Source organism: Erythrolamprus reginae, chromosome 6 (genome assembly GCF_031021105.1).
Source record: "Erythrolamprus reginae isolate rEryReg1 chromosome 6, rEryReg1.hap1, whole genome shotgun sequence".
NCBI lineage: Eukaryota > Metazoa > Chordata > Lepidosauria > Squamata > Dipsadidae > Erythrolamprus > Erythrolamprus reginae.
The window spans coordinates 59,820,658-59,837,483 of NC_091955.1; the positions used below are offsets into that span (position 1 = coordinate 59,820,658).

The 16,826-nt window shown below is 40.1% G+C and overlaps 1 protein-coding gene across 3 annotated transcripts in view; it reads right to left on the reverse strand.

The window, feature by feature from the left end:
• Positions 1-16,826, reverse strand: part of ANKS1B (ankyrin repeat and sterile alpha motif domain containing 1B) — a 325,146-nt gene that overhangs the window by 243,975 nt on the left and 64,345 nt on the right. For all 3 annotated transcript variants that reach the window (XR_011559489.1, XM_070755905.1, XM_070755906.1), the window contains exons 10-11: positions 9,642-9,807; positions 2,173-2,309 (exon numbers count right to left, since the gene is read on the reverse strand). Coding sequence is in view for 2 of the 3 variants with exons in the window: in XM_070755905.1 (XP_070612006.1) it covers positions 2,173-2,309; positions 9,642-9,807 (303 nt within the window). In the remaining variant the exon portion in view is untranslated. The remainder of the gene's footprint in view (positions 1-2,172; positions 2,310-9,641; positions 9,808-16,826) is intronic.

Consider the following 16,826-nt stretch of genomic DNA (forward strand, 5'->3'; position numbering starts at 1 on the left):
CTGCCCTTGTGTGTAGGCGCTGACAATTAGGTCTTGCAGGGCTTGAGGCATGGTTTGCCAGGCATCCTGCGCCGTGCGCAATCCAGCAGCCGTAGGGGTGAACGTGGCTGCTGTAGTCTGGCCACCCTGAGGGGGTATTGGCTGTGGAGCAGTAGATGTGCTAGGCCACGCTGCTTGTCTTCCAAATGTAAAGACATCCGGTCTAGAAGAAGTAGAAGATTGGAAGTGTCTTTCCGGTGACCAGTCCCTCACTGAGGCCGAGCCTACTACCCCTGATGCAAATAAGGGGGAGGCTGGCTGAGGGATGGAAATGGGGGGCTGAGCCGGCGCAAGCGTGCCTCCAGACCTCTGAGAGGATTCTAACTGTTCCTCCAGCGCTTTAATCCTCTTCTCAGCCTCCCTGAGTGCAGCCCCTTGCGAAGATTTTTGCTTTTGGGGCCTTTCCTTGGGGGTAGGGGGCCTGGTAGCACTGGCTTCCTCCCCAGCCTGAATAGATTGGTCAGCCATAACTCACGAAAAAGTTGAGTCAGCAAGGATCGTCTGCTTCTGCACACGCAAGTAACTGAACAGCAATCGAAGGTTGTTAAAGACAGAGTCCACAACCGGATCGTTGCTCCTAACCGCTAGCAGTAATGGCGTCCAAGGCAGTAACTGCTGGTTGGTGTTGTGCGCCTGCGTGTCTCTCGGCAGAGGGGACACTTGGCGCGAAAACAGCCTTGCTGAGGGAGACGCTGCTGTGCGTCGGGCTCAAAAAAACATGGCCGCCGGGCCGTTGCCCTGGCAACCAATGACGCCCCAAACAGCAACTGGCCTGCCCGCTCGATTTCGGGCTTCTTAAAAATGGCCGCCGGCTGTTGCCAAGGGAACGGGCGGGAAGCCTCCCCTGGCTTCCCCGCCCTTTCTCCAGCGCTGTAAGAAAACGGCGACCGCCGAGGCTTTTCCTCGCCGCCAGTCCCTGCCGTATATAAAGGCATTTCTAGCCTTTCAGCGCTTCCCCTTTGAGTTCCTCCGTCGATGGTAGGGGGGGGGGGGCGAGACGCGCTCCCCTCTTCACTGAGGACCTTCCTCTCCTGGTCCTCGGGTTTATTCGCCACGGGCAGGACGGACCCTCCCGAGGCGTCAACCCCTTCCTCTCTTCCAGGGTCTACCTCGGAGGTAGTCTCCCTGGGTGCTCACTCCGGGGACAAGTCAGCCAACCCAGCTCGTGGGGTTGGGAAAGGAGGAGCTGCAGACCCCTGGATAAACCCACTGGAGGTTTGAATCCAGGGCTGCTTGAGGAAACTTTTTCCCCCAACTGCACCTGCAAAATAAGAAAAGAGAAAAAACATTAAATTAAATTAAATTAATACATATAATTAAACAATAAATATAAATTTATTGAAGAGAAACAAACTCAGAGTCCCTATACTGCGACTGAGTTTTTAGACTGGAGGGCTAAGGGGGGCGGTACCTGCCTATTATTTAAATTAAACTCAGTCCCGACCAATCAGACTGAAGAATTACCCATCCTGGACTCTCCTTGCAAGTGCATTGGAGAAAATATTATTTTACTGAAAGAGTAGTAGATCCTTGGAACAAACTTCCAGCAGACGTGGTTGGTAAATCCACAGTAACTGAATTTAAACATGCCTGGGATAAACATATATCCATCCTAAGATAAAATACAGAAAATAGTATAAGGGCAGACTAGATGGACCATGAGGTCTTTTTCTGCTGTCAGTCTTCTATGTTTCTATGTTAATAGAACAGAACATTTGTAGCTCAGGGTTGAATGTTGGAGTCCTTGATGCGCTCTGAGCTTGGTTATTTGATTGCAGAGATTTTGTTACAAAACTAAGTAATATCAGGGCTTGAAGGGAATGGGGTTTGCTTTCATTTTATGTACTAGTGGCTTGCCCTATCAGCATTGAAAGTGGACTTGGTGGTTCCCTGATTCGGCTGTTCTTTAACTGTTAACTCATTTGTCAGACAAACAAGTGTACTGCGTTTAACACTAAAGCAATAATATACATTCATGTCTTTGTATCCAAACAACATACATCTATCTGCAAGAATTTTATTTCAAAGTCTTTAAGCGAGCCATATTACAATGTTCATATTGGAAACCTGAAAGGGAAAAAAACTGTTTTCAGATAAACCCAAAAGAAATAATATCTATTTATGACTACTCACCTGAGGTCGTATAACTTTTACTATATTTTTCAGTGCGGTATCGGGTGATGGAGGAGAGCAGTCAGGTGTTGGGCCTGTTGAACTGTTTCTATGGTTACCAGTACCTGGCGCAGTAATTGCTACTTGAGGTGCATTATCTATGAATAAAAATAGTGTTCTGGTGATTACACATTATTACACAGAATATACTGTGAAAACAGAAAATGGCTTTAAAGACAAATGATTCAGTATTTTATAATTTATTATAATTATTAGATCTATAATTCATATTGTTTGCATTCAGGTTAAGATATTCATTTATTGTTTTCGACAAAGCCTGTCACTGATCACAGCTAATGCTTAGCATTTCAATGCAGGAAACTATTCATGTGCAGAAATAGGTTTATGTTCATAGGTTGCTTGTCAAAACTGGAGATTAACCTGGAAGTGTGAGAAGGAAATTAGGAATTTAGGAATATTAGTATGATACTTACTGTACTTAAAAATGGTTAGATGGTCAAAAATTATAGTTCTGATATCTTCTGTATAAGAATGGAGATATAATAATAATCATAACAACAGAGTTGGAAGGGACCTTGGAGGTCTTCTAGTCCAACCCCCTGCATAGGCAGAAAACCCTACACTACTTCAGACAGATATTTATGCAACATCTTCTTAAAAACTTCCACTGTTGGAGCATTCACAACTTCTGGAGGCAAGATGTTCCACTGATTAATTGTTCTGTCAGGAAATTTCTCCTTAGTTACTTCTCTCCTTGTTTAGTTTCCACCTGTTGTGTCTTGTTCTACCCTCAGGTGCTTTGGAGAATAGGTTGACTCCTTCTTCTTTGTTGCAACCCCTGAGATATTGGAACACTGCTATCATGTCTCCCCTGGTCCTTCTTTCATTAAACTAGCCATGCTCAGTTCTTGCAACCGTTCTTCATATGTTTTAGCTTCTAGTCCCCTAATCATCTTTGTCACTCTTCTCTGCACTTTTTCTAGAGTCTCAACATCCTTTTTGCATCGTGGCAACCAAAACTGAAGGCAGTATTCCAAGTGTGGCCTTTCCAAGGCCTTATAAAATGGTATTAACACTTCATGTGATCTTGATTTTATCCCTCTGTTAATGCAGCCTAGAACTGTGTTGGCTTTTTTGGCAACTTCTGCACACTGCTGTCTCATATTTAAATGGTTGTCCACTAGGGCTCCAAGATCCCTCTCACAGTTACTACTGTTGAGCAATGTACCACATATACTGTCCCTGTGCATTTTGTTTTTCTTGCCTAAATGTAGAACCTTACTTTTTTCATCATTAATTTCATTTTGTTAGACAGTGCCCATTGTTCAAGTTTGTCAAGATCCTTCTGTATTTCGTGCCTATATTCTGGAGTGTTGGCTAGTTTGGTGTCATCTGAAAATTTGATAAGTTTCTCATCTATCCCCTTGTCCAAGTAATTGATGAAGATGTTAAAGAGTACTGGCCTAAAACAGAGTCTTGGGGTACTCCACTGCATACATCCCTCCATGTAGATGTAGTTCCATTGGGCACTACACATTGAGTGTGGTGGATTAGCCCATTTTGAATCCATCTGGCGGTGTTGCTGTCTATCCCACATTTTTCTTCTTTATTTAGTAGTATGCTATGGTCTACTTTGTCAAAAGCCTTACTGAAGACCACGTAAACCACATCGACAACATTCCCCTGGTCCACTAATTTTGTCAAAAAATGCTATAAGATTAGTCTGATGTTTTTGACAAACCCATGTTGGCTTTTGGTTATTAGTTTGTTTGCTTCTAGGTGTTCATTGATTCATTGCTTGATTATCTTTTCCAAAATCTTCCCTGGTATTGAGGTCAGGCTGATAGGTCTGTAGTTTCCTGGATCTGATTTTATTCCCCTTTCTTGAAGATGGGAAGTACATCGGCTCTTTTCCAGTCCTCTGGCAGTTTCCCGGTGCTCCAGGATCTTTGAAAGATATATTGCAGTGGATCTGAGATCTTGTCTGCCAGTTCCTTCAGAATCTTTGGATGTAATCCATCTGGCCCAGGTGATTTGAATTAATCTAGGGTAGACAGGTGTTCCTTTACCATTTTCTTCCCTATTTTAACTTATATATTAAAGGCTTTCTAAGTTACAACAGGTGGTAATAATCAATTCAGAAAATCAGCTTGTCTGTTAGGACCTTCCTCAACCTCATTCATCAGGATGTGAACTGGTGACTGGACTGCCCCACCAGCCAATTCAATTACTTTTTTTAAAAAATCATCACTATCACCATTTAAATGCCCATAAGAGTCAAAATAACTGTCTAGATGTTGTGAGTGCTCCTCGTCCACCTCTGGTAATGGAAAATTCTGAGGAGGATGCACCAGGCTCATCTTGGTACCCTGGCCAGTGGTATTGCCAGCTGATGCAGAGAGTGAGAGTGAGGGGGAAATAGACCTGGATGAACCCGAAGGACCACCACAGGTGGCAGATATGCCAATGACAGTAGAGTCTGACTTAAGGGAGGAGGAAGGTCTGGAACCTTTGCTAGATGCCCACTTTAGAAGTTTAAGAAAGAGACAAGAATGCAGTCGTACCTCTACCTAAGAACACCTCTACTTATGAACTTTTCTAGATAAGAACCGGGTGTTCAAGATTGTTCTGCCTCTTCTCAAGAACCATTTTCTACTTAAAAACCCGAGCCTTTGAAACCTTCGTGGGGCTTCCCTAGGAATCTCCCGGGAGGAAACAGGGCCGGAAAAGGTGGGGAGAAGCCTCCATGGGGCCTCTCTAGGAATCTCCTGGGGGAAACAGGGCCTCCACCCTTCCTGTGGTTTCCCCAATCGCACACATTATTTGCTTTTACATTGATTCCTATGGGGAAAATTGCTTCTTCTTACAAACATTTCTACTTAAGAACCTGGTCACGGAACGAATTAAGTTTGTAAGTAGAAGTACCACTGTACTTGTATGGAAAAAAGAAGTCATATGTGACAATTTCATATAGGTATTTAAGGGTGGAGTATGGGTAATTGAGAGTGGAGTTACAACATTTTGCAATGGAGTCAGATGATGATTTGAGATCTCAGCCAGGTTATGCTAGCCACCTGTTATTTCCCTGCTAAGAATCCTTGGAGAAAATGTGCCTTGTCTGCTGAAATCCTGGAAAGCTGTAATTTGTAAGTCTGTGAAACCAGAGAATCCTTATCTCATGAAGAAATGTGAGCAGCTTTGATCCTTGGCAGCAGCCTAGCCGTGGAACTGTTAAATCCTAATTAGCCTCACTGAGAAACTGCCGAAGTTTATCACATGCATGCCTTTAGCTTATAAAAATGAGACTGTATATATAAAGAGATTGATCCATACATGGATTTCCCTTTTTTCCCCCAAGATTTATACGCTTTGTTTTTACACTCTATCCTGTGAGCCACCCCGAGTTTTTAGAGAATGGCAATCAAATCAAATCAAAAATAAGCAAGCTGCATAGGCCAGAATAGAACACTAGATATGATCTTAAGTGGAAATTTTATTCATAGGAATATAGTCCAGATGTAACTACTGACCTTAAGATACATAAAAGCTCTTTAATACTTCATTTATACTTAATTTGTATCCCTAATTTGACCACTTACAGGTGGTCTGATCAAAAGAGGAAATAAGGAAAACACAGAGGGCTAACCACTAGGCTAAAGGCTAACCAGTATAGAATGCCACTACCATCTATTTATTAATGTGCTCCTTAAAGCCTAAAATGGATTACATGAAGCTAGAGTTAATAACAAACTGGCAGATGAGAAACTGCTGTGTAATCATTGCAATGGGAACTGGTTAAAGCATTCTGTCCTGGATAGCTTGGGTGGACAGTCAACATTTTGGCTTATTTTTGTTTGAGAACAGACATCAGAATTTCATTTTTTAAACATGTTACTAGTGCGTTCATAGAAAAAAAGACTATAAAATTATATTGACATATATTGTCATTACTAGCACATTACTAATTGGAAGGATTAATTGTCTTTAAAAAACATGTAGCCCTATTTGAGAGGAAGGATTTGTAGGGAAGAATGTTCTTTCAAATTCAAAAGAGGGTTAATTTTAAAACGTAAGAGCAGGGGTCCCCAAACTTTTTACACAGGGGGGCAGTCCACTGTCCCTCAGACTGTTGGAGGGCTGGACTATAAAAAAACCCTATGAACAAATCCCTATGCACACTACACATACGTTATATAAAGTAAAAAACAAAATGGGAACGAATACAATATTTAAAATAAAGAAGAAGTAATAAGTAATTAAGTAATTAATAATTAAGTAATTAAGTAATTTATAATTCTTTATTAACAAGTAAATTTAAACTTAAATCAACAAACTCCATTTCTCCTTCCTTCCTTCCCTTCCTCCTTCCTCTCCACTTCTCTCTTCCCTCTCCCTTTTCTCTCATTTGTTTCAATTTCCTCTCCCTCGTTCCTTCCCTCCATCATTTTCTCATTTTTCTCTTTCTCTCTCTCTCTCTCTTTCCATCTCTCCCTCTTCCTTTCTCTCTCCCTCTCTATATCTCCCTCTTTCTCTTTCTTTCTCTCTCTTCTCTCTTTCTCTCACTCACTCTCTTTCTAACTCTCCCTCTTTGTATCTCTCACACTTTTTCTCTCTCCCCCTATCTCTATTTCTCCCTTTCTATCTCTCCTCTTCATTTCTCTCTCCCTCTCTATTTCTCCCTCTTACTATATTGATCGGTAAACTCTCGTGTGCTGCTGCGGGCCGGTTAAAAGACCTCAGTGGGCTGCATCCGGCCCACGGGCCGTAGTTTGGGGACCGCTGCGTAAGAGGATGAGATGGTGTGGAAGAATCGCTCTCTTTCCTTTTCATTAAATCAATGTTTCTCACTCTCAGCAATTTTAAGATCCTGGATTTCAACTCCCAGAATTCCCTAGCTTCAATCTTCATCATGGAAATGTAGAAGGCATGCAACTCTTCCCCAGTTTCATCATTCCTTGACTACAACCAACAAAGTGTTTTCTGCTTCATATTCATCTACTGTATCTGTCATGGATTCCTGTGATTCTATACCTGAAGAATAGAAACTAGAAGACTGTCAGGCTATAGCTGAGGAATTAATAGGTTGTCAGCACTATGAGTGATGAATCAAACCCAGCACAGGGAGCTACTGACTCATATAACAAGGAGTTAGAGCCTAACCTCAAAAGAATACTAAGCCTTAAAACACATCAACACCGAAGAGGGATGAATGACAGCAGAGACCTCAAGAAAGTATCAGTTCCCTTACTTAGGCAAAACCAGGAATTATGTAAGAGCATTCTCCAAAACTCTTCATTTTTTGGAAACTGCTGTCTTGTTTCCTCATTTGCAATCCTGTGTCAGATATGCCTCTCTTACCCTCCTATGCCAAGTACATTTTACCTTAGAATTAGTGAGCAAAAGGAAAGTCCAGGACCAGAATAGAATCATAAAAGGCAAGGCATTTCAGCATAGCTGGAAGCTGCCAGTGGGATTACTATTTATGCAAATACTGAAAATGACCTAATAAACCTGGAAATATCTAGATGAAAATCAGATATGGTCTCCAATCTTGAATGAGGGGTGGGGGGTGACTCCTACATAAATTCTCCTACAGAATGCTTGTAGGAGGCAATGGCTTAATTCAGTTGCAATTTTAGGAAACACAAGAAAATATTCTGTTATTGGAAAAATGAGAGACTTCAAGAATGGAGAGTGTGTCAGAAAGAATTCCATTACAGGCTTGAATAGTAGCCATTTGTTTAAAATGAAGCATAAGCAAGGAATCCTCCTAGACTTATAACTTTTGCCTGATGAGCAGATGGTAGAAGAAATTTGTGCAGTTCCAGTTATGGTTTTCCCTGCTAAACTCACTCACGTCCTTGTTAATTCTCATTTGGATTATTACATCATTCTATACATATGGCTGCCCTTAAATACTATCTGCAAGTTATGGCCATCTAGAATGCTGAATATTTATAGAGTATGTCAAATTTTTCAACTGTCAATTTCCAAATATTAGGGGTGTTCAAAAGTTGTGACATGCTTGAGGACTGTAAACATATTTTTGATTAATTTAATATAATTTAGATGTGCTTGGTAAATAACTACATAAATATCATAATTTTTAAACATTTTGTTTGTTTCATCTGGATAACAAATGAGTTTCAACTGGATTTTATGTATGCACAAATCATTCATTCATTCATTCAGTCACTCATTCATTCAGTCATTAATTTATTTATTTATTTGCCTTATATGCGTCTTCTTATTCTTCTTGATATTGAGAGATTATGACATGTGATTGCTCAAAAATCAATGCTTTCTCATTTACTGTAGTAGGAAAAAAACTGTTTCAATTATACTGACGCTCTTGGATATTATCTAGAGAGTAAAACCTACAAATTGAGCCTATATATCATTATCTACTTTTTACTAAGCCTATATCTACTTTTTACTAAGTTTTAGTTTAAATATTTTTAAGTTTTAATGACTTTGGTTTAAATATTTTCATTATACATGAGAGAGAGACAGAGAGATGTATAGATAGATAGATAGATAGATAGATAGATAGATAGATAGATAGATAGATATAGAGATAGATAGATAGATAGATAGATAGATAGATAGATAGATAGATAGATAGATAGATAGATGACATTTTCTTCCAAAATTATATTTTTATTTTAAAATATGAAATAGGAGAAGCTACCACAATTATAAAAATAGTATGGCAAAAATATAAATAAATAAATAATACTATAATGCACGGTTTATTATATAAGAAAAATAGCATACGCATAGTAATTTCAGACACTGAATTTCAATCACTTCCTTATTGCACCTCATTTGTTTACCCCAGGAAAAAATCTTGTTCCATACCTTGGTCTGGATTGGTTTAGAAACAGGAATGAAGGTATCACAGAACAATAGAAACTGAAATGCTGGCAGAAAAAACGCATTGCAAGCTCTACTGGAGAGGAAGAATATAGAACCCAGTCTTTTTTTCACATGAATTCAAAACTATAAAATATTTTTTGAAGTTAGTCTTTCAGAAAGGTCATCTGGCCAGGTATCCACTGTGTGCTAATATAACTTCGACATCAGTCTAAAGAGGGAATGGCTCTCTTTTAGTTTCAAATACTGTATATCTTAGGACCATATTTGGGAGTGGCATGAATTTGTTATGTGCTAAAACAGCCTCAGGTTAGGCAACTAAAAGCAGCATACGACTTTTTCTTGTGGTTTACACAAAAAGGTGGTCTGGAGAAATTAAAACAATAAGTATCCTTCATTCTAAAAAGCAAAATTATGTAGCAAATACAACTCAACTGGACTTGTCCTTAATGCTTCTTTGTGCTTCCAGCACAGAAAACCATTAAGTAATAAAATTCCTGCATATTCGTCAGAATCAGCCAATAGTACTGTATAAATAAAAATGTAGGTAGCACAAATAACAATACGTATAAGATCAAAACCAGTAAAAACACCTATTTTTGATGAAACTCCTCTTGTTATTTCTAAAGAACAAGGTTTCTTCGTAACTGTTGTATCAAGAAAATCACAGAGACCATTCTCATTTTCTACAGGAAATGTTTCTGAAGAAACAGATGGCACCGCTTCCAGTGTAGCACTCCTCTTCTTTGGAAAAGCTTCCTGAAATATAGAAATAGAATTATATAATAGAGTTGGCTTTGTAGAGGACAGAAAAGAAAACTATTTAAAATTGCCATATATACACTACTACATTTACTGAAAGTTTATTACAACAATTATAAGGATTTTTAAAATAACTTTCCATTAAAAATAATTTAAGATTAAAGTTAATTTTTAGACTCTGCAAATACATCTTTAAAACAAAATGTATTTAAAGAGCTACCTACTAATACATCTTAATAATAAAAAAATACTATTAAACTATTATACTGTATTTGCATAAACATATATATAAATAAAGAACAATTGCAACCTCCATGCCTTCCATAAAATGATTGTACATTGTGCAAATCAGATGGAGGGCTGAGAAGGTATCTGTAGACCCCTCACATCCTGGACATAAACTGTTTCAACTCCTCCCCTCGGGACACCTCTACAGGGTATTGTATGCCCAAACAAATAGACATAGGAATAGTATTTTCCCCTGTGCCATCAACGTTGTTGATGTAACCGGCAGGGTTGTTTTCTTGGTGGTCCTAGATATTGGTGTCATGCTGGTAGATTTCCTCCACTCCCACTATTTTTATTCTTAGTTATCAAAATATTCTTATTTTAAGCTAATAATTACTTTGATTTAATATAAATTAATAGGTTTGCTACTATTTTAATGACATAATTTATTTATTTATTTATTATTTAGATTTGTATGCCACCCCTATATTGTAACAATATGATAATGTAATAATATAATCTTATATTCAACCTTCCAAGTTATTAGGTTTACTACTATTCTTAATAATATGATATAACAATGTAATCAGGAGTGGGCTGCTGCCTGGACGGGGGGGGGACGCAGTGGGGTAGCAAAAATGGAGCTCCACCCCAGAGCACCCAATTTGCACTGAAAGATGTTGAAAGAAAATGCAGGGTGTCCTGCATAAGCCACGCCCACAGTGTGGTAGTAAAAATTTTGGTAGCCCTTCACTGAATATAATAATGTAGTCTTATATTCCATCTTCAAACATTCACAATCCAGTTCTTTACTCTAATATACAATCCTCTTTTCTGCTTTTACACAGCTTGCAATTAGATCCACTTGTGGCCTCTAGATCAGTGTTTTTCAACCAGTGTGTCAGGTGTGGTCAGGTGTGCCATGAAGAAGGAAGCTCAGGTTCTGGTCTTTCAACTTTTTGATGAGGGCGCGAAGAGCAAAAAGTTGCGAGACCAGAACATGAGCTTCCTTCTTCGCGCCTTCCAAGGTTTCCGGCAGCTGCAGCACCCCGCCTGGCTGGAGCTTCCCTGGTTAGCTTTGGGGCCCAGCAGGAGGGCGCCGGCAGCGGGAGGGCGCTGGCAGCAGCAGCATCGGTCAGTACCCACGAGGCGGTGGCAGGGTGGTCGGTTGCGAGCGGGAACTCCAGGGCGGAGGCACCGATGGGGGTGGCTGGACATGTTGCTGGACACCATACATGCTGGCGCTGCGGGGCTGGCACTGGCCTGCTGGCTGGGCCGGCACAGAAGTGCCAGCCCCGCCCCAAGACCAGCACAGCATGTACGGCGTCCAGCAACACATCCAGGCGCCGCCATCGGTGCCTCCTCCCTGGAGCTCCCAATCGCAGCCGACTGCCCTGCCCCCACCCTGCAGCTACTGCCCGATGCTGCTGTTGCCGGCATGGTGTAAAAGAGAAAAAAAAAGAGAGAGAAAGAGAGATAGCAAGAGAGACAGAGAGAGAGAGCAAGAGAGAGAGAGAAAGAGGGGGAGAAAGAGAGAGAGAAAGAGAAAGAAAGCAAGAGAAAGAGAAAGAAAGCAAGAGAGAAAGAGAGAGAGAAAGAATGAGAGAGAAAGAAAGAAAGAGTGAGAGAGAGAGAGAAAAGGAGAGGAAGGGAGAGAGAGAGAAATGAGAGCAAAAAGGGCAGAAAAAAGAGAAATGAGAAAATGATTGAGGTAGAGAATGAGAGGAAAGAGAGAGAAACAAAAGAGAGAGAAGTGACTCTTGATTTAAAGCCTATGCTAAAAAGTACCCAAAGAATAAGAGAGAAAAACCCCCCAGCTCTCACCTGTTTTTGGAAATGGTTGAAGAGTGTGTATACACACACACACACACACACACACACACACACACACAAGGTGGGGAGGAGACAGGGATGGAAAAAGAGAGGAGAGTGTCTTAGAATGTCATCTTGGTTGATGGTGTGCCCCAGGATTTTGTAAATGTAAAAAATATGCCGTGGCTCAAAAAAGGTTGAAAATCACTGCTCTAGATGGCGCTCTCTGTTTGCTGTGTCACTGTTTCAACTTCTCTTTCCTTAGGTTACAATGTTTCTATAAGTCAATAAGGGGGAACTCAAAGATTAAATCTCTCGTTTTCTAATTATTTTTGAATTATAATCCTTTTAGACCAGTTTCTTTATTCTGACACCTTCAAACTGTCTTTTCTGGAGTGGGTGGGGAATTTATTTACTTACTTACTTACTTACTTACTTACTTACTTACTTACTTACTTACTTACTTACTCAAATTTATAAGCCACCCTTCTCCAGTGGACTCACGGCGGCGTACAGGATAAAACAAATACAAAATCTTAAAACCCCAAACATTAAAAGAAAACTATTCACCCAAAATTCATCCTATACCACTAACATACTACGGGCCGGAGCGGAGTGTTAACACTCAACAGCCACAGGCCTACCGGCAAAGATGTGTTTTTAAAGCCTTTCGAAAGGCCAGGAGGGTGGGGGCAGTGCAAATCTCTGGGGGAATTCCAGAGGACCAGAGCCGCCACAGAGAAGGCCCTTACCCTTGGCCGCACCACGGGCATTGTTTGGCTGACAGGACCTGGAGAAAGCCAATACTATGGGATCTGACCGCTGGGATATATGGGAAATGTTAGTATCTAATAACACTCTGTCCTAAGTAGCACGTATGTTTCCAGCTCATACAATCCTCAGTACAGTTTCAGCCTCAATTGTCATGACTGCATTCCAACAGGTCCGGACCTCACCACCAGTCCTCTCTTAGTTGATATTTTTTGGAAAGGAAATAAGCTATATCTGCCGTTACGCTAATCAAGATGCCCACTTGCTTTTCCACTTCGTGCACTTCTTACATCAATACTATAGTTTGTTCTCACACTCATAATCCAACAGGTTCAAAACCAGAAAATATGTTTTTTAAAAGTATGTTTAGCACTCTCCATTCACCATTAGTTCACTTCTAATCACTTATGGTTTGGTTCAACTTAGAATTTTTCTCCTGTCTATCTCTCTGCACCATCACTTTGGGAAGTTTCCTACCATTGCTTCGCTTCTCCTAATTGTTGCTTTCTGTTGGACAGAATCTGCCTCTCGCCTTGGAGTCTCGATCATTTGCTTTTCTTTTTATCCAAAAATTTATTTATTTATTTATTTATTTATTTATTGGATTTACTGAATAAGCCGTCCCTCTCTGAGGACTCTGAGGAAATGCAAATTCTTGGATTTGTCTTCTTGGACTTGTCTCTCATTTTGGAATGGAATAATATCACCTCCCTCAGCTTCCTGCTATGCGGCTGTCACTGCTTCGAGTCTTGGCAGAATCCTTTTTTGTCATAAATTAAGGGGGGTCCTGAACCTTTGGGGGGATTGTGTTTCACCCCCAAGGTCCTTGGAAGTTCCCTTTTCTATTGTTGCTTCCTCCAGAAATGGCAATGCCTTTACAGGCTTTCTGTCAAAATGATTGGAGTTCAAGAACAGAGCCCTGTTCTTTTTCACTGCAGTGCAATGACTTCACCACCAGAAGTCTGGAGTATCACAAGGCTTTATCTACCAGCTCAGAGGTGGGTTTCAGCAGGTTCTGACCAATTCTGGAGAACCGGTAATGGAAATTTTGAGTACAGTGGTACCTCAAGATATGAACTTAATTGGTTCTAGGAGGAGGTTCGTAAGGTGAAAAGTTCGTAAGACGAAACAATGTTTCTCATAGGAATCAATGTAAAAGCAAATAATGCGTGCAAACCCTTCAGGAAAATCCCAAACTTTAGAAGGGAGGCGAACAGAGGGCAGGGAGGAGCAGCTAAAGGGGGCGGGTGGAAGAAGCAAGGCTAGGCTAAAGGGTGAGTGGGAAGGAAGAAAGGCAAGGGGGGCGCCCCTCCCTTTTCTTTCTTCAAAAGACACTCTTTCAGTGCCTCTGCAAGCACGCTGTTCTCTGCAAAGTCTTTCCCCCTCCAAGCCGCCCCTCCTTTTTCTTTCTTCAAAAGACGCTCTTTCAGTGCCTGCAAGCACGCTGTTCTCCTACTTTTATTAATGCAAAGTCTTTCCCCCTCCAAGCCACCCCTCCCTTTTCTTTCTTCAAAAGACACCCTTTGCTGTTCTCTGCAAACTCTATCCTCCTCCAAGCCGCCCCTCCCTTTTCTTTCTTCAAAAGACACCCTTTCAGTGCCTGCAAGCACGCTGTTCTCCTACTTTTGTTATTGCAAAGTCTTTCCCCCTCCAAGCTGCCCCTCCTTTTTCTTTCTTCAAAAAAGGGGGGGAAAAGAAAGCCCTTCATCCCAGCAGCAGCAGCTTGGGTTCGTAAGGTGAAAATAATTCGGAAGAAGAGGCAAAAAAATCTTAAACACCGGGTTCGTATCTTGAAAAGTTCGTTAGAAGAGGCGTTCGTAAGATGAGGTACCACTGTAGTTCGGAAACCAGTAAATACCACCTCTAACTGGCCCCATTTATTCTCTGCCTCCCGAGTCCCAGATGATTGGAAGGAAATGGGGATTTTGTATTGGAGTGGGATGGGAATGGAGATTTTGCAGTATCCTTCCCTGCCATGCCCACCAAAGCCACACCACGCCCACAGACTGGTAAATAAAAAAATTGAATTCCACCAATTTGCTAGTTAATTGATCTGTAATCAGCCGGGAATCTGGAAATTGAGAAAATAATTTTTCTACATCTTCTACTATCAGTACTAATAATAGCAAACTACTAATACTAATACCTTTACTACTAATAATAATTAAGATAATAATAAAAAAGAAAAATGAACACTTATATCGTACTTTCGTTTCTGTCTTCAGCAAGATTGCTGCTTCCTGGCTAAAACAGTAATCTTGAAATGTTTGCATAGGGTTGGATGAAAGGAGAAAGAACAAAACTTCAACAGAACGAGTTTTGCACCATCAGACTGCAAATTCTAAGAAAAATTGTATTGGAACAAATGAAACTCCTCACAAAAGAAAGTAACATTGACCTACATGTTCATGCTGGAAAAAGAGATTTAATGCATTTTCAAGAATATATTAATTGTTGTTTCAAAATTGAGTAATATATTGAAACTCAAATTCTGACATCCATCAGTTTAATTTTAGTCTCAACTAGAGATGATTCAGTTTTCAAACTCTACAAACTAATCTGAAATGTCAAAGCTATCTGAGATTGCATGCAGAAAAAAATACGTCATCATATATACTTGGCAATAAAAAAATTAAACATGTTTAAATTAGAATAATTTGATCCAGGTTATTTGTTCCTTAAGTACAAATGGAGGTGATAATAATTTTCTTGGTTGTCAATAGCATTCTCACAAAGACTACTACTGCTTGCACTTTTCTGAACTTTGTAAGTATAGATGATACATCATGATATCTAAATATCCTTTCCAAAATCTTCCTAGCTACTCTGCCAAAAGCTAGTCTGTGATAAATTTCTTGACTTCTTATGCCTTTACTTTACTGGCTGGTTCTAAAAGTTAGGACCTGTCAGGCACTTCAACATCTTTACTGTCAATTCTAAGTTTGGTTATTGTGCCTGTTGTTATTAATTTGCAAACTTCCATATCCTATGCATATTTTAATGGCATTCTGTAAAAGCTCCTAGATTATAAATTTAGTTTCAAAAATTAGGAATACACTTAAGTGTCAATAGCAATAGTAATAGCATTTAGGCTTATATACCATCCTATATCACTTTACAGGATACTCTAGCCAGTTTACAATGTATAAGCATTATTTGCATATTGCTCCCAACAAACTGAGTCCTCATTTTACCAACTTTGGAAGGATGGAAAGCTGAGTCAGCCTTGAGCCCATTAGAATTGACCATATTTTAAAAAAGCAATAAGCTGATAAGAAAAGATGAAGACCCAACTTTCCGGTCACTCTTATTGGGAACTTCAATCTTCAAGATTCCTCTTCACATGTGTGTCCATGGTCATCCGAAAGTCATCTTGCGTCATTCCTAGGTGCTCCTGTTTGGATCCAGGGAGCAGTGGCACCAAAAAGCCAGCTTTGGTAACAAAACCAGCTGATAGTTGGCAAGAGAAAATGATGATCCTGCCATACACCATGATCGGATCTTATTGTTCTGGCAGCTTTTCCAATCCTAGGGTCTTGTTGGGAAAAACCCAGCCAGACAAGGAGGTGGAATCAAGTTATTGCACAGTTGCAAGAGATCTATACTAATTCCCCACTAAGTCCCAGGGAATCTTAGTTATCTGTTCCCAAGGGAAGGCAAGCAATCTCGGAAGATTCCTACATTATAGGCAGAATACAATACAGTAATTAGTTTGGACTCTACCTATGTGAATCTGGTTGCTTGCACCTGACAGGTCTCTATATTTAGGAGGAAGGTTTAGAGGTAAAGGAGGCATTTATCATTTTAGCAAACAGCAATAACCTAGTTTAAAAAGAGAAAATAGTATGATTTATATTCACCATATCAGAAAAATGCTGACATATTTAGCTTTGTCACATGCCTGATGTATACAATTATATGTAGTTACCTTTTCTTATTTTCAGAAATCCCACTCACTAACACTAGATACAATGCTATTTTTCTATTCTTTCCCAGAAGACCACTTATCGCTTGAGAACGAGTCTAAATGCAGAGCTAAATGAATGTGACAATATTGTTTCTTCCTACATAATGGCATTTAAGTTTTCTCACTCATTTTTGCCTACTGCGCTTAATCAAAGTCTATTATACTATGCCTACATCTCCTAGTTCTCTCCTTTAACCATCAATATTGCTTCTTGCTTACCATATATCAATTTATTGAG